This window comes from Endocarpon pusillum (genome assembly GCF_000464535.1).
Source record: "Endocarpon pusillum Z07020 unplaced genomic scaffold scaffold6370, whole genome shotgun sequence".
NCBI classification, from domain to species: domain Eukaryota; kingdom Fungi; phylum Ascomycota; class Eurotiomycetes; order Verrucariales; family Verrucariaceae; genus Endocarpon; species Endocarpon pusillum.
The window spans coordinates 30,277-47,555 of NW_006916583.1; the positions used below are offsets into that span (position 1 = coordinate 30,277).

At 49.3% G+C, this 17,279-nt stretch overlaps 7 protein-coding genes across 7 annotated transcripts; 6 read left to right on the forward strand and 1 right to left on the reverse strand.

Annotated features, from left to right (window-relative positions):
* Positions 1-485: 485 nt before the first annotated feature.
* On the forward strand, positions 486-3,653 carry EPUS_08923 (uncharacterized protein; the record flags this gene model as incomplete). The annotated part of the gene is made up of 1 exon (XM_007806918.1): positions 486-3,653. The coding sequence occupies one exon, from the start codon at positions 486-488 to the stop codon at positions 3,651-3,653; it is 3,168 nt and encodes a 1,055-aa protein (XP_007805109.1).
* Positions 3,654-4,731: 1,078 nt separating this feature from the next.
* Positions 4,732-6,104, forward strand: EPUS_08924 (uncharacterized protein; the record flags this gene model as incomplete). The annotated part of the gene is made up of 3 exons (XM_007806919.1): positions 4,732-4,790; positions 4,900-5,053; positions 5,103-6,104. 3 exons carry the CDS (start codon positions 4,732-4,734, stop codon positions 6,102-6,104), a joined length of 1,215 nt encoding a protein of 404 aa, XP_007805110.1.
* A 704-nt stretch (positions 6,105-6,808) lies between these two features.
* Positions 6,809-9,122, reverse strand: EPUS_08925 (uncharacterized protein; the record flags this gene model as incomplete). Its single annotated transcript, XM_007806920.1, has 2 exons — positions 6,809-8,797; positions 8,889-9,122. The coding sequence occupies 2 exons, from the start codon at positions 9,120-9,122 to the stop codon at positions 6,809-6,811; spliced, it is 2,223 nt and encodes a 740-aa protein (XP_007805111.1).
* A 296-nt stretch (positions 9,123-9,418) lies between these two features.
* On the forward strand, positions 9,419-10,606 carry EPUS_08926 (uncharacterized protein; the record flags this gene model as incomplete). The annotated part of the gene is made up of 1 exon (XM_007806921.1): positions 9,419-10,606. The coding sequence occupies one exon, from the start codon at positions 9,419-9,421 to the stop codon at positions 10,604-10,606; it is 1,188 nt and encodes a 395-aa protein (XP_007805112.1).
* A 973-nt stretch (positions 10,607-11,579) lies between these two features.
* On the forward strand, positions 11,580-13,321 carry EPUS_08927 (uncharacterized protein; the record flags this gene model as incomplete). Its single annotated transcript, XM_007806922.1, has 3 exons — positions 11,580-12,200; positions 12,258-13,081; positions 13,129-13,321. The coding sequence occupies 3 exons, from the start codon at positions 11,580-11,582 to the stop codon at positions 13,319-13,321; spliced, it is 1,638 nt and encodes a 545-aa protein (XP_007805113.1).
* A 447-nt stretch (positions 13,322-13,768) lies between these two features.
* Positions 13,769-15,653, forward strand: EPUS_08928 (alanine aminotransferase; the record flags this gene model as incomplete). The annotated part of the gene is made up of 3 exons (XM_007806923.1): positions 13,769-13,922; positions 14,048-15,330; positions 15,399-15,653. The coding sequence occupies 3 exons, from the start codon at positions 13,769-13,771 to the stop codon at positions 15,651-15,653; spliced, it is 1,692 nt and encodes a 563-aa protein (XP_007805114.1).
* Positions 15,654-16,161: 508 nt separating this feature from the next.
* EPUS_08929 (uncharacterized protein) lies at positions 16,162-16,732 on the forward strand (the record flags this gene model as incomplete). The annotated part of the gene is made up of 2 exons (XM_007806924.1): positions 16,162-16,366; positions 16,458-16,732. The coding sequence occupies 2 exons, from the start codon at positions 16,162-16,164 to the stop codon at positions 16,730-16,732; spliced, it is 480 nt and encodes a 159-aa protein (XP_007805115.1).
* Between the last annotated feature and the right edge of the window lie 547 nt (positions 16,733-17,279).

A 17,279-nucleotide genomic window follows, 5' to 3' on the forward strand; every position in this document is an offset into this window, starting at 1 on the left:
ATCTAAAACAAGTGTTGCCGTCTTTGAAATGATTGTGAAGTGGGAAAAGTGAACTGGATTTGGGTCGGTTGTGGCAAAACATTTCTCTGCAGATGGACGGAATATTCGAAGTCTTTTAGAGCTGATGTACCTACTGTATCTTAGTTGAAGCAAGAAGACTGAGAAGTTTTCCTTATCGGCGTTACTAAATTAAAGGATAATGGATTCAACTATTCTCCTTAGTGATAGTCCATCGTCCACAAATCGCAGGGCTTGGCATTGCGTGATTGTTAACGAACCGCTTAGCAATTTTGTTAGACCCTCTCTTTGCTCCGACAATGCAATATGTAGGTCAAATCTCGTACGGCGGCCATTGCGCCGTCATCCTATGCTTATATTTTTGTTTGCTCTCTTCGCCACACTCGTTCTTCACCACTTCGTCAAGGTAGAAGATTGAGACTTCCCGCATCTTCGGAACGAAAGCAATTGGCCTCTTAGCAGCCGATATGCCATCCTCGAGCCTTGCTTTCGGGCAGAACCAGCCATTTGACTCCATTGCTGGCCCTACATATGTGACTGCGCAAACGTTGATCCAACAAGTCGCCTATTCTTTGTCAGACAAGCTCTTCACCTACTCTCCTGATACCTTTGACTTGGATGTTTCCGCCTCGGAATGGTTTGCTCAAGGCGAGAAGAATGCCAATGGCTATGCTACCTCGGTCCATCCCATACAGGTCAGACAAGGTGCCGGCAGCATAGCACTTGGGTATATATTTTCGAAAGACTTTGACCTGAAAAGGAGACATATCCCGCAAGGCCTCTTGGCTTCCTCGTCGAGCTTACGATATCTAAAATCTGCCCTGGAACAGTTGTCTCTGCTATACAATGTGGCAAATCCATTTGTGGCCCATATAGCCGCAGCTGACTACATGGGATCCAAGAAAGGTGGCATGGTGGCGGATTATACAAACGCGATGGCGGTGGCTGAAGACCTGGGATATGGAATGGTGTCGAGCACCTCAGCGTACGAGTCACAACACATGGCACTACTTGCGACAACCATGGCACAAATCTTGCCGACATTCCATATTTATGACGGTGTTAAGGTTGGGCGAGAAACAACAAGGGTTGTCGACGTTCTCGACCGGGCAGGATTGAGAAGAGCATATCATTCTGTGATAGCGGCGGGTGCTACAACCGACAACAAGCACATGGATATTCAGGGACGAGCTATGAAGCTGCTGCAATCTTTCAACGACGAACTTGGCAGCGACTATCAATTCTTTGAATATTCTGGTCATCCTTTGCCGGATGCTGTTCTCGTAACTTTTGGGTCCATTGAATCATCATTGGCTCGTCAGGTTGCTTCAGTTTTGTCAAAGCAGGATACTCGGGTTGGTGCCATTAATGTTCGAATATATAGGCCTTTTGTGGAAGAGGAGTTTCTGAGGGTACTGCCGAAGTCCACTAAAGTCCTCGGGGTGCTGGGCCAAGTTATTGACAAGAATGCTGTGCGGGAACCTAGCATTCGCTCGTCATTGTACGAGGATATCCTTCCTGCACTTGCGTTCAGTGGCGTTAAGGCGCAAGTTCAGGAGCTCAAGTACTCAAGATCTCAAAACTGGACCTCCATCGAAATCGCTGCAGCTTTTCAAACCATCATCGGCAAACCTGTTCTTATCGAAGGCATTAATGGCACCGCATCAGCACTGGAATTATTGGACTCCTCTGTTCAGCAGTACTCGTTCTGGGATGTTGACCAATCCCCCTTGGCAGAGGCAGCAACGATTCTTGCCAGAACACTTTCGAAAGACTCTTCGAATAATGTTACAACAAGCAGCATCTACGACAATGAACTAGAGGGCGGCTCGGTAAGGATAGATATTCGCAAGTCACCCAAAAGTCTTGAAGCGAGTTTTTCTATAGATGCAGCTGAAGCAATTGTCGTTGGTGAGGTGAAATTGTTAGCGAAAGTCAATATCGTCAAGAGTGTCAAAGACGGAGGCAATATAATACTAAAACTCCCAGGTGTGAAGGACGAAGATGTCGAGAAGAAGCTCCCAGTCTCTTTCAGGAAAGTTATTGCTCAACGCGCTATAAATCTGTTCTTGGTCGATCCAGCTGCCACTACCCTAGCAGAGAAAGATAACGTGGAGCCAATCATCATGGAAACTGCCTTTACGCGAGTTGCTTTACGTGACGTGGAGCCCACAGCTCTCAAAAAGTTAGCTGCGATCGTCGGGCAACCAGAATTGGTCGAAGCAGTTTCCAAAGATCTGGACAATACTTTACGCGAAATCGAAGTCCCAAAATCATGGGCCGATACCGAGCCCGAGAGCGAGGAAAAGATTTTGTCGCCAGATCTTTCTTGTAACAGTTTCGTTGGCTTCGACAAGGACGAATCCGAACCACTTTCCCAGCTTCGAACATGGCAAAAGGCGGCAAAAGGATTGCTCTTTAAAGAGGCTTATAACACCAAACCAGCGCTGCGTCCAGACCTGCCCATCAAAACCTTCACGGTACACGTCAAAGAGAATCGTCGTCTTACGCCATCATCCTATGATCGAAATATCTTCCATATCGAATTTGATCTTGGAGCTTCTGGCCTTAAGTATGACATTGGAGAAGCTCTTGGTATCCACGCTGAAAACGATCCAACCGAAGTGATGGAATTCATCAAGTTCTATGGTCTCGACCCCGAAGAAGTAGTCGAAGTGGCCAGCCGTGAGGATCCATCTGTCTTCGAAAACAGAACGGTCTATCAATCCCTTGTTCAGAACATCGACATCTTTGGTCGCCCACCAAAACGATTTTATGAAGCTCTGGCCAATTTTGCAGACAATGAAGGTGAAGAAAAAGAGCTCCGCATCCTTGGTGGCCCAGAGGGAGCTAAGGAATTCCAACGGCGCGCCGAAGTTGATACAATCACATATGCCGATGTCCTTCTTGAATTTCCTTCTGCTCATCCTTCATTTCACGACATCGTTCGTATAGTAGCACCTATGAAACGTCGCGAATACTCCATTGCATCCTGTCAGGCCGTGACACCGTCATCAGTCGCCCTCATGGTTGTCGTTGTCAACTGGGTAGACCCCAAAGGCCGGGACCGCTTCGGACAGGCTACACGCTATCTCAGCAAACTCCCTCTCGGGTCGCCAATCACGGTTTCTACCAAGCCGTCCGTAATGAAACTTCCTCCAAAGAGCATCCAACCCCTCATCATGGCAGGTTTGGGCACCGGGCTCGCCCCCTTCCGAGCTTTCGTGCAACACCGCGCGATGGAAAAGGCCCAAGGTAAAGAAATCGGCTCTGTCCTTCTGTACATGGGCTCTCGTCACCAGCGAGAAGAGTACTGCTATGGTGAGGAATGGGAAGCTTATCAGGATGCCGGTGTCATTACCCTTCTTGGCCGCGCCTTCTCCCGAGACCAGCCGCAGAAGATCTATATCCAAGATCGGATGAGGCAGACCATGACCGACATCATCCAGGCTTATATCAAGGAAGATGGGGCTTTCTATCTGTGCGGACCGACATGGCCGGTGCCGGATGTGACGAATGTGCTGGAGGAGGCGATCGCGATAGATGCTAAGGCGGTGGGAAATAAGAAGGTCGATCCCAGAAAGGAGATCGAGAAATTGAAGGATGAGGGCAGGTATGTTTTGGAAGTTTACTAGCGACATGGAGCTTATGTGCATGTACCTGGCGCATGGATAGTTGTCAAGTGTTCCCTGTTAGATGCATTTTACGACTCTTGCATTAGACTACAGCAGACTAGATCAAAAGCTTTCCTTGTATACAACACAACTTAGAGAGCGAATGTACAGAAGAATGCCCAATTTAGCATCAACTTATCTCGACTGCTATCCTTTATGCTCCACTCCTGTTTCTGCTCATCATATCAGGAATCAATGAAACGAAACAGCATGTGCCATCGTCGTTTGGACGGAATATGATTGGACGAAGATCAGCCATGATTCCTATCTCATCAGTACTATGGCAAAGTTCGTTTGATGGAGTAGACGACAACGCAATACATAACTCGAACGAAACCCCTCCTCGTCCGGCCAAGTGACACGTTTTCATTCATCGACTACCATCTAATTTCTTCTAGTTTCTACCTTGTATATTCGGACTAGTCGATCAGTCGTTGCTTTGAGGCGGGTGTGCAGCTTCTTCTTCAACTTTGCATCTCATTCCCCCGAGACTGCTCTGACATCTTGGAAATATTTCCTTGAGAATTCCCTTTCTCGAAGCTGCCTCGTCCAATGACTCTTGCCACAGGTCAGCTCTCGGATTTCGACATCAGTCCGCTTCCTTGTCTGTGCCACTGATGGTTTTCCTTCCTTCTAGACTCTGTCGCACCGCGCTAGGTCAGAGGCGACTTATCATGCGAAACTTTCCCTAGATCAGCCTTCAGCTTGGATACCCGTTTGAGCTTTTACACTGACATTATCTTGCTGCCTTACATCTTCTTCTTCTTGCTTCAAAGTCTCGTCCATATCTCGCGGGATTTGGTCTCTTCTCTCATTCTCTGGTTCGGAAATCTCCAAGGGCGACTTGAGGTCTTGTTCACATATTCTCCCTCTTCTTTTGGAAGTCCCTTGCGACCCCAACTGGTTGACAGCACATTGATATCTCAACCTTTTGACTAAGAGTCCCCATCTTGGATTGGGGTGGGATTTCTTTCTGCTTCATTTGGCTCCCCCACCCTGCTCATATTTTTTCTTGTGACAGCATCTTATTCTCGCTATCATGGCATCATACGAGGACGATGACTTACCACACAAGTCTATCAATGATGCACAGCTCATGTATGTCAGCCGCATTTCTGATACATGCATGACTGACACATGCGACAATACCAGGCTTCTTTAATCAGAGACGGCTGAGAAATACACAGATGCTAAAGTAACTTGCAAGGGGGTCGAGTGGAAAGTTCAGCAATCGATACTTCGCACAAGATGCCCTTTCTTCGACGTGTGTTTCCGGCAGGGAACATTCAAGGTCTGCTTCTCCTGAACTCACCTGCTCACTCACAGTGCAAGCCCCCTTATTCATGCTTCACCCGCTTCCTGTACGGCTCTCGTGATCGGAAGAGGCGGACTAACTTATTGACCGCGTAGGAAGGCGAGACGAAGACCGTGGATTTTGATGATGATGATGCGTATTCTGTCGAAGCATTACTCATATATCTGTACACTCTCGAATATCCTAATCGAAAAGCGCATAAGTTCGAAGAGCCACCGCCGAAAGCTGGCGGGCTATCACAGAAGAGAAGACCGCGCAGGTTTCGACTTCAATCAGGACCCGTAATCAAGGATCCATCAGCCGATCCTGTTCCAATGATCATTGTCCAGAAAGTCCCTTACATTGTGGACAACGAAAGAGAGACGAAGTCTACCCGCTTCAAGCTCAAGAGTGAGGCACCAAAAGAGACGTGGCAAGAACGTCTGGGGCTTTACCGCATCGCGCATCGACTCAATCTCACCAACCTTTGTAAGATAAGCCTGGGCATTATGAGGTCGGAGATCGATTCAGCACTGCGAGCCACCAATGCCGATGAATTCATCAGAGAGGTATACAGCCTCGACCAAGACGAGGCTCAGAGCATCAAAGAAGATATTGCAACAAAGATTGCCGAGGCGGGGCCACAAACCACGTGCGCTTTCGTATTATACAGTCTCTTGCGGTCCCACCCATTTTTGGGCTGCAACTTGGTTAAGGCGATGAGAGCAAATGAGGAGAGGCGAACAGAGATGACTACCAAGCTGCGGGTGACTAACGACCAGCAGGCGAAGGAGATCGACGGTTACAAGCAACAGCTCGCAGAAAGTTGGCACGAGGCGGAAGAGAGGAGCGAACTGGCATCAATGGCCGAGAGAAGGCTGCAAGATGAAAAGACGGAGGCAGGGAGGCTTAGCAAGACAACCACCCAGCTGAGGAAGGAATTACGTGAATGCAAGGAAGCGCTGGCAAAGCAGGAGACTGAGACGGCTGAGTGCAGGGAACAAATTGACCAGCTGGAAAAGGAGGGAAAGGTTGCCAAAAAGCCCAACCGGCTTCTACGTCACGGTAGACAACGCCCCACCAATATCATTGTAGGTGCTGAAATGTACTCTGGATGAGAGATTCCAAGAAAGCGGATCTGCCTTGAAGAAAGTTAGAGAGCCTGCGTTCGGCTGCCTGCTTTTCAGGTAAAAGAGCATCGTCCATAGAATGCTTGGAGAGCTTCGACAGCAGTGCGAGATGCTAGAGTTTGAGCTCATGAAATACAAGCAGAGCCTGGCTCAGTCCATAGCTGAAGCCTGGATACTCTTTGCATCACTAATCTTCCAAACTCTCCGGAAGTATCCGTTAGAATCCTCTCTTTTTAAATATGGCCTAGTTGCTTCCCTGGAAGAACCATTCGCGAAACTGATAGAGGACTCCAGAACGCAGCATTCGCATGCCATATTCCAACATTGACGGTCAATCGGTAAGGCCTGGCAGAGGCTGGGTACCCGCATCCACCCTTGGGATTTCATTGAAATGGCCGGCCAAGGCTTTTACGTGCTTAAGTAGTATGGTAGTGGCACAGTCCAGCAGCCTTTCTGCATCTCCTGAAGAGACGAGGTTTGTCGTCTTGATGTACTGCTATGAGTCTGGGAAAGCCCATAGTTGCATCGCGGTGGGGCCTTGGGGATCTTCGAGAAGCCGAATCCATAGCAAAACTAGGCACGCAAATCAGTATGCTTTGTCCAAAGATAAGTCGTTGCGCAAGGTGGGTTTCGGTGTCATTCTCGTCGAAATGCATGCCAGCCAGAAGCTAGAGACAATGTCCTGTTTTGAATCAATCGGCCATTGTCCTCCCAGTCAAAAATTGACTCTTGTCCCGCACATCCAATAAAGAATCCACATCCACCCCACCCCCAGCAAGAAATCTCTCGTTTACCCCCAGATTAATCTGCCTACCCAGAAGTTCTTTCAACTGCGCCCTCCAACCAGCAACCTCCGCCTTCGGCACCGCTCCCGTCGTCTTCTGCTGTTGCTTCTTTGTCGCGCCCCTTCCTCGACTATTCTTGGCCTCCTCCTTAGCAAACTCATCGCTATCGAAATCTAGCACGCCGAGTTCCTCCGCGGCGGCGCGTAGCCATTCGTCTTGGGAGCCGACCTTTTCTTTTGCTAATGTCGCATTTGTGATCTTCTGGGATAGAGTCAATCGGGGCTTTAGCCGAGCCACGAGCTGGCGGTCCACATGTATTGGCTCCAGATGGTGGTTACCGGCCGCTCCTGGGCTATGGATCTGGGCACCAAGTTTCGTAACTCCCGCTACCTCGTCTGGCGAGCAGAGGAGGATAGACTCCCCTCTTTTGGAGGCCCGTGCGGTTCTGCCGGAGCGGTGGACGTAGGAGTCTGCGGTTCGGGGGACGTGGTAGTGCAGGATTAGGTCGATGTTTTGGATGTCGAGACCTCGAGCTGCTACATCGGTGGCGATTAAGATGGTTCCGCCTGTTTTGGGGGTAGAGAAGCGTTCGACGCTTCTCAGGCGTGCTTTTTGCGGCATGCTAGAGTGGAGGGAGCTGGCTGGGAAGTTTAGGTTCTGTAGGAGTGGTGTGAGGCGACGGACGGAGGAGATGGAGTTGGTGAAGACTAGTATCTTGGCCTGAGGTCGTTGAAGAAGTAGAGAATAGAGGTAGATGTCTTTTTCCATTGGGGAACATTCGACCAGGCCTTCATCTAATTGCTGGGCCATCTGTGAGGTCGGATTGACGTCAATGAACTTTGGCTTCGTTTCTCGGAACGATATCTTTTGAAGTAAGTAATCCATTGACTGCTTGTCGGTCAGAAGATCGCCCCCGGCAGTCCGAGACTTGCTAGCGAGTTTTTGTTGAAGACCTTTATGGAAGGTTGCAGAAAAGATGAGGGTTTGCCGGTTCGGTCGATTGGAGTCAGCGTTGTTGGAAAGCGAAACCTCTCCGTCACTGATGACCTGGCGATCGAGCATGTCGAGGATCTCTTCAACTTCCTTGAAGTGACCTTCACTAAGCAAGCGATCTGCTTCGTCGATGACCAAGAATTTGATGTGCTTTAGGTCTTCGATCAGATCTTGTGAACCATTCATTACCTCCCAAAGACGACCTGGTGTGCCAATGATGATATCAGCATCGACTAGCTGGCGTTGCTGTTTGTGAATTGAGAGACCACCAGTGACTGCGACAGTCCTGGGCTTTTCCACAGCATTCTCTACCAAATCTTCAAAGTGTCTAGAGAGCTGATGAGCAAGTTCCCGCGTCGGTGTAAGAACTAGACTGGTTGGGAGCACTTTTCGCTGGGGTTTTGGGATATGAGCTGAAGTTTTTGAAGCGAGCCATTTTTCGAATATGGGTATCGCGAAGGCCAGGGTCTTGCCAGATCCTGTAACAGCCTTCCCTATAACATCGTGGCCCGCCAGAACTTGTGGAATAACAGCAGCCTGGATCGGTGAGGGCCGTTCAAAGCCCAAGCCGGCGATTGCAGCAAGTGTTTTGTGAGACAGTGAAAGGGCAGACCACTCCGAGGTGTCAACTCCTTTGTCTTCGGATGCATTGTCCAGTATGCTGTATGGAACCCCTGACACGAGCTCACTCTTTTCTAGCTTTCTCTTGCCGCTCGTCTTCCTGGGGACATTTCCCTCGTACCTCTGTTGCGTCTTCTCTTCACGGCTATCGGCATCTGATCGGTCGTCGTCTGTCAGACCAGACCATTCGTCCTCATTTTCCAAAGAGACTCCTGATTCCGTGGACAGGTTGGGCTTTGAAAATACAGTATTCGTACGCGAAGATGGATGTTGAGAGACACTCTAGCAGAAAAATCCATTAGAGATCATGAACAGGAGGAAAAGTGGACAAATGTACTCTAAAGTGTGGTTGATTTCCATTTGTGTCCCTTACAACCTCCACGTCGTCAATCTCTTCTAGGCCCAAGAAACCCTCCGCATTATCCAGCCGCTCAGGCGGAGTGACCTCTCTCCAAGCTAGCTCGTTGGCTGAGACTGTTGCGACAGATGTACTAGCTGATGGTTTGATATTCTTTGATTCACTGGAGGTGGCTACCAATTTCCTTCTCTTCCGAGACGAGTTCGAAGTCTCGGTAGGCCTCACCCTTTTTGGGCCAGTCCTAGACATGTTTGATAGATGTTTAATAGATAGACGTAGAGTTGTGAAAAAAGTCCCGCGGAGTTTTGAAATAGCTAGCTTAGTGGGAAGCTAATAGAGTGACATAAATACTAGGATATTATAAAAAATAAAGTATAAGCTACTCTGTAGCATCGGAGTTGCCGCCAATGAGGACTAAGGCGGCACAGGCGAGAGGTCCACTACCCGGCACCAAGTTTCTGATGTGTTTTAATTTATTATAATCATTTGGGTTTCAGCAATAATTTTCAAACAAGAAAGACTTTTCTCTTGCTCTATCTTATGTAATGGGCAAGTCATCAAAGGATAAGCGTGATATCTACTATCGACTTGCAAAGGAGCAAAATTGGCGTGCCCGTTCTGCCTTCAAGCTGATTCAACTTGACGAAGAGTTCGACTTGTTCTCTTATGAAGATCCTGCGAAGTGCACACGTGTTGTTGACCTCTGCGCCGCCCCGGGAAGCTGGAGTCAGGTGCTTAGTCGAGTTCTGATTAAAGGAGAAAGTTTTGGCCGACGGGCATGGATTGAAAAGCAGTCAAAATTGTTTGGCAAACAAGAAGACCCTGCTCTTGACAAGCTCGAAAAGCTGTCAGTCTCCGAAGGAACAGGTTCTGTTGTAGCCGAAACGGGCAAGAGTTCAGCTGCATCACAAGATGAGAAGATCCTACTACCAAGGGAGAATGTCAAGATTGTAGCTATCGATTTGCAGCCAATGGCTGCTTTGGAAGGTATCGTGAGCCTGAAAGCAGACATCACCCATCCGGCTACGGTGCCTCTACTCCTAAGAGCGCTTGATCCTGATTACGAAGATGGGCCCATGACGGAAACTCACCGAGTGGACCTCGTTATTAGCGATGGTGCACCAGACGTTACTGGCCTTCACGATTTGGACATCTATGTGCAATCTCAACTTCTCCACTCCGCCTTAACACTTGCGATGAAAGTCTTGAAACCTGGCGGGAAGTTTGTGGCTAAGATATTCCGCGGCAGAAATGTTGACCTCATTTATGCGCAGCTGAAGCTCGTGTTCACCAGGGTGCACGTTGCAAAGCCTAGGAGTAGTAGAGCCAGCAGCATCGAAGCATTTGTGGTCTGCGAGGGCTTCAAACCCATCGCAGGCTGGACACCAGAAATTGGTGCATCTATCAGAACCAATAAGCCGGCATCCACTACTACCAGTGGGAAACAGCGAAGACACGTTCGAGAGGATGGTATCACAGAGCTGGAAATGGAGACAGCCTATGATTATGCTGAGAGGTATATTGCTCCGTTCCTCGCTTGTGGCGATTTATCAGCTTGGGACGCAGACGCAAGCTACAAATTGCCTGAAGGGCATGTCAGCTTAGACCCGGTGCAGCCTCCGACCGCTCCGCCTTACAAGGCTGCTCTGGAAAAACGTCGAATGGATGGCGGGGCTTATGGCAAGACGAAGAAAGCGGTGAAAGATCCTAAGTCACAGTCCGGGGATCCTTGAGCTGACTGGAGGACCTTCAAATCCCACTTTCACCAAGGAACGAAGCCTCCGACCTTCTATACCGTAATCACGGATAGACGGTAGGCTAGGTAAAACTTAGCCTATAATGATGAATCGTAGCAGCAAGTCCCACCCGCTTAGCATCACCCGCTCATCCGCTGACCATATCCAGAGAAACGAAGGGACTTCCAGATGGTCAAGTGTTGCTCCAGATACCCCTAGAGATTTTGGCAAGTAGTACCAGAAACAAGGTGTGGATAACATTAAGCCTGTGTAAGGAGTAACTTCTCTTATATTCCTCCGCAACCTGTGGCTGTATCATTCGAGCTTCAGAAGCCTCCCAGCTGCTCTCACCGTTTTAACAGCCAGGAGGATGAATATCACCTGTGACGGTCGCGTTGTATTCGTTGGCGTCTTGAAGGTAGCAGAGTTATCAGCTTTAGGTGTCGCAATCGAACTTGGTCCAGCGAGAGGTGTAACGGTAACGCTGCCGTCAGTTACGATAGAGGAATCAACGTGGGATTCTATTTTGCTTGCAGAGAAAAGACATCAAAGTATTGATTTGTGTGAAGATTGAAGATTGAATCTCGATGTGATGCGCTCCATGGCGAATGAAAAACCCAAAATCAGAAATTCAAAAAAAGTCAAAAACCTTGGACCCTCGAACCATCATCCACATTATTTTGTGGTGATGGGTCAGAGGGACCAGGAGAAACTTTGAAGGTTTTTTGGGTTTGGACGTGTCAATGAGCCTGAGGCAACTGTCAACACCGTTGGTTAATCTACGAGTCACACAAATCCGGGTACGATTCCGATTATGATTTGCTATATAGTGACAGCTTGAGCAGTGCTAACCAACTACACCATGCGCCCGAAGTTGAATGTGTAGCTAAATAATAAAATATAACCATTCATTGTGTTTGTGTTTGTGTTTGTGTTTGTGAAGCCGAACACCAGCTGGACCTGGTATTTGATGTCTTATGTAATCAGCGCCGGTACCTGCCAAGACAAGCTCATCTCCAACACTGACTTGAGCTCAGACCATCATTTTATAAAAGCGTTCGTCTTCTTGTTGCCTTCGAAGCTGCAGACCAGCGTGACACCACCACGTGCGTCTCACACCTCACCGCTGTCCATTATCATCGCCACTATGGGATCCGATCCTCAATTTGCAAAATACCCGAATCTGGGCCTTGCGCAGTCGATATTTTCCATCTCTACCAACCCAACTGCCGTCAAATCGATTCAAAATGCGATTCAAGAGCATAAAATGGCACCTTTATATCGACACCTTGCACATCCTGTGGAAGGAATGTTGAACTCTAGTGGAGAGGGTTCAGCCCAGTCCCCATTAAAGCCACCTACCCGGCGAGAATCCATTATCTCGTCGAATCTGCTTCCAGCCGGTAGACCAAGGCTTACGAATGTCCTACCTTGGGATGCCACGATATATGAAGAGTTGAAGGCCGACAACGAAAAAGAGCTCGCTGCCATACAGAAGGAAGAGGAGGCGGCGGAAGAAAATGCTGGTGAGACAGAGATACAAGCTGCACGAGGGAAGCGCGCCGAGTTCTGGGCTAGGGTTGGCGACAAGGTAGATAGATGGTTGAGTCTGAGGCTAGCCATCCCGTACTGACTAGGAAATCTATAGGACAAAGCAATCACTGCTTATGAGAAGGTCTTCGAAAAGGCCGGCCCCTTAGGGACGAAGATTGATATCGTACTTGCCATCATTCGAGTAGGACTTTTCTTTGGAGATAAGCTGTTTGTGAAGAAGCAAGTGGATCGCGCAAACATGCTGGTCGAAAGTGGAGGAGACTGGGACCGCAGGAATCGACTCAAAGCATATAAAGGTCTTCATCTTCTCACCATTCGATCTTACAACCTTGCTGCGCCATTTCTACTTGACAGCCTCTCCACTTTCACCAGTTACGAACTCTGCAGCTACTCGTCACTCGTCATCTACGCCGTCTTGGCCGGGTCTCTGTCACTCAAACGTGTGGATTTCAAGGCGAAGGTGGTGGATGCGCCAGAGATCAAAGCAATCCTGGGAGATGGGGAAGAGAAAGTCGCAGCGTTGACTGGTCAGATCTCGGCGGGTCCGGCGGCAGGTGATGAAGAGATGAAGGATGTCTCTAGTAGCGCCACTCCTGGCCAAGCATCCACAGTCGTCAATCTCGCCACGCTTGGCACCGGCTCGGCCACCCAGGCTGAAGAAGAAACGCCTATGGACTTCACTCCACTAGCAAGCCTTGTCAACAGTTTGTACACCGGCAATTATCGATCGTTCTTTGTTTCATTGGCCGCGGTGGAGGAAAACTTTCTCAGTCAGGACCGGTACCTTTTTGAGCACCGGGCATGGTTTGTTCGGGAAATGCGGCTGCGTGGGTACCAGCAACTACTGCAGAGCTACCGTGTTGTGGGCTTGGATACAATGGCAGCCAACTTTGGTGTCACTGTCGAATTCCTCGATAGGTATGTTCCACGTCTCTCGAAGCGCTCTTGGCTAACATACTTCACAGGGATCTTGCAAAATTTATTGCTGGCGATCGAATCCCATGTACGATAGACCGGGTGAAGGGCATAATTGAGACGACAAGGCCAGACGATAAGAACAAACAATACGCTGATGTTGTTAAGCATGGAGATACTTTGATCACCAAGCTCCAAAAGTATGGCCAGGCAGTGAGGTTGAGAGGAAGCGAGAGAGCCTGAAGCCGTCCCTTTTGGTCGTGGTCATTTAGCGAATGGCGTTGTGGAGGTACAACACCTCAGTTTTCATAGACACCCGACCCAAGCCTCGGTTTTGATGTCGGAAAAACTTACCAGAGCGGGTAATCGTGTGAAACTACTCCGTACTCAACTTCTGTTGCCGATGGGTTCGGTAGATTTGACTTCGGGCTGTTTGAATCTTGCATATGTAACCAAGACAGACCAAGATGTCCTTTCCTCGATCCCCGCCTTATCATCTTATCGATCACGGACCCACAATTGATTCAGTTTCCATTTCGCATTTGCCAAAACCCACTGATTGACTCTGCGCAGCCTGTTATCTGTTCGTTTGCAAGCTACACAAAGCACAACATGTCACAATCTAGCAGAAGGCCTACCGCGGAGCTTCTCAGTTGATTGCTACGGTGCCGGCCTCAGGCATTGCCCGCCATGACCGCCATGACCGCCATGACCACCACTCCCCTAGCGTCTTCGCTTCTCCTCAGAGCTCAGAGATTTTCTTTGGAACTTTCGAGAGCTTGTCAAGCAATCGCAATTGTACGCCAGCAATCTACACAACACAATACTGCTTCGCAGCCTTCTGGTATGACCCAATCGTCTCCGTCCTTACTAGGGCACTTCCCGACCTATCCGCTTTCCGGAACGACCAAACCACAGCTTAGACTGCGCATGCAATTTCTTTCAAAGACTGACAAACCTCACTTTTAGCCGCGTGTTCACACTCATCTCCGTCCAAACTCTCCCAGAAGCGAAATATGTCGTCCAGCCCTCGATTGAGAAGCTTGAATATTGACAATATCAATCCCCATGTCAAAGAAGCGAAATATGCCGTACGTGGTGAACTGGCGATAAAATCCGAAGAATATCGCGCCCAGCTGAAGAAAGCCGCATCGCAAGACCCTCCTACTCCACCAGACTCGCCTCTTCCTTTTGACAAGGTCATCTCAGCCAATATCGGCAACCCACAACAGCTTGGCCAGAAGCCCATCACATTTTTCCGGCAAGTTCTGTCACTGCTGGAATACCCACCTCTACTAGACAATGAAGAAGCTCTGCGCACCAGCTTTGGCTACAAGCAGGACGTGATAGATCGCGCCAAATGGTTGTTAGAGGAGGTCAATTCTGTCGGAGCGTACTCGCAATCCCAAGGAGTGCCTACGATCCGACAATCTGTCGCGCACTACATCGAGCGACGTGATGGCTACGCCTCCGACCCGGCCCACATCTATCTCTCTGCCGGTGCTTCCTCAGGCGTCAACACCTTGCTGAATGTCATCTCCGCCTCTCCTAAAACCGGCGTCCTTGTCCCTATCCCCCAATACCCCCTCTACACCGCCACGCTCGCCGTCCTAAATGCACGAGTTGTGCCGTACTACCTCGATGAATCCAGAGGCTGGACCACCGACCTCGGCACAATCAAGGAGGCTTACCAAAAAGCAAAAGCCGAAGGCATTGACGTCCGCGCCATCGTGGTCATCAACCCTGGGAATCCCACCGGAGCTAGCCTATCCGCCGACGACGTCGCATCGGTGATCAAATTCGCCGCCGAAGAGAAACTAGTCATCATGGCCGACGAGGTCTACCAGACCAACATTTTCCTCGGCACGTTTACTTCCTTCAAGAAGGGATTGAGGGATCTACAAAACTCCGACTCGACGGGGAAATATGACAACGTGGAGCTCGCCTCTCTAAACTCGATTTCGAAGGGCATGGTAGGCGAATGCGGACACCGAGGTGGCTACTTCGAGCTCGTGGGCTTTGATGCAGAGGTTCAAGCACAGATCTACAAATTCATCAGTATCATGCTCTGTCCGCCCGTAGTGGGCCAGTGTCTCGTGGAGATGATGGTTAATCCACCGAAGGAGGGCGATCCGAGCTATGAGTTGTACAATAAGGAATACAATGGTATCAAAGAAGGCCTACGAGAAAGAGCGTACGCGCTATACGAAGCATTCAAGAAGATGGAGGGCGTGGAGCTCGGTGAGCCGCAGGTAAGTCTACCCTTACCACTCTTCAATAACCATTCCCTGTCTATCTACTTACATTGTGCTTGCGATAGGGATCCATGTATCTCTTCCCAACAATACACCTCCCCACCAAAGCAATCGAAGCAGCAGAAAAAGCAGACCGCAAACCCGATGAGTTCTACTGCCTACGACTCCTCGATAGGACGGGGGTCTGTCTCGTTCCTGGGACTGGGTTTGGACAGAAACCCGGGACGCTGCATTTTAGGACTACGTTCCTCGCACCCGGGACGGAGTGGGTGGGGAGGATTGTAGACTTTCATCGGGAGTTTATGGCGGAGTATGCGTAAGGTGTTTGGATGGAAGAAACTAGCGAAGACGATTTTCGTGGTTGTGGGATGATGTGAAAGTCATGTGATAGGATTGGCCGTGGATGGGTTCTGATGGATCGCCTGGGAAGCAGGAGTCGGAGTGAAGTAGACGGTGCATATAGATGTTGGGCAAACACCACTCAATCAATTCATTGTAGACACCTGGCTTCGCTCAAGGTGCGCTGCAATTTCTACTGTGCTCTAATATGCGTTTCTACCATTTACTCTAGACGATGGAGACGTATAAAAGTCCATCCTGAGGTCTGTTATGGTCTTCTGAATATAAAGACACGATAGGATCAGTCTCTTTACGTATCAGAAAGGATTAAGGGGGGTTATATTCTCCGAGGGCTGGTATTCGAGGACATCAGAATGTGCTGCGAGCGGCAAACAGGATTGATTTTATCTTGGGTCGATATCTGCCTTCGATTAGAACCATGGAATGAGCAAGCATAGTTTGATGGCTTGGTGGGTCTGGGAATGAAAAATGGGAGAAGAGGGACTGGAGCTTGGAATGAAAGCCTCAGATGACCAAGTCCGAAAATGGACCGGCCAGAAGCTCATAGAGCGGATCATGAGCACCGACAAAGATCTGAAAGCTCAGCTTCAATGGCCCTATGAGACATCTGGCGCATGCCTGCAGGCTAGCCGGTGCTCGCTATGGGTACATCCAAACCGAAGAAGACTTGACGGTGTGCAAACTCAGCGATACAAATGGGCGGATGAGTGCATAGATAAGGGCCATCCCCTGGGCCAATTCTGACCCCAACAACCTCACAACAGATCTTGGACCATGGTGGCTGTGTATATTGGCACTCAAGGACCACCAGGAAACGCCCAACGCCGGGGGCACTAGGACGGGTGGCGGTCAGACGCCTATCACTACTCAGACTGCCACCAACCCGAATCCATCGATCAATTGGAATCCAGCGATCAACCCGAACCGCTGGATTTCAAACGACGATACTCTTTCAAACCCCGGAGCCACCAATGCAAACTCGTTTGACATGAATGACCTCCCGCCAAATACCCACCATCAAAACCCTTTCCTCCCTTGACAGGACTTCAATGATTGACAGGAAGAGAAACACCGAAGGAGAGTGAAATGGAGGAGTCGGGGTAGAGAAAGATATTTAAAATACCACACAGGGCGGGAGTTGGTAGTTAGGCAAGCAGCGTTACTGGTTGTGGAAAAAGATCTTTTCTAATCCAAATTGCAAGATTCTTACTATTTCTCCTGTGGAAAGATGAATCCATCCTTATATTCCCAACTGAGAGATGTAGACATCATGATAGCACTTTTCAGTTCTGCAGCTCTCTCGCTGTCACAGTCGTAGTACCATCTCGGCGGGTTGACATCCAGCGCTCTACGAGTTGTCGAAGTCGTTTCCTTCGTTTTTCTCGAGGTACCAACTTTCGTTTTGCTAGTCCGAGACTTGGCTCCCTTCGCTCTTCCCCGACTCCCTAGGTAAGCCTTCGGTCCTGACCTTCTTCCGATCGTTGCTCTCATTACCCTAGTTCCCAAACCAATGTCAGCAGCTCTCCAGTTATACAGTCTAGGGTCGACAAAAGTGTACTACGGTATGAGGCATAAGTATCCCTAGT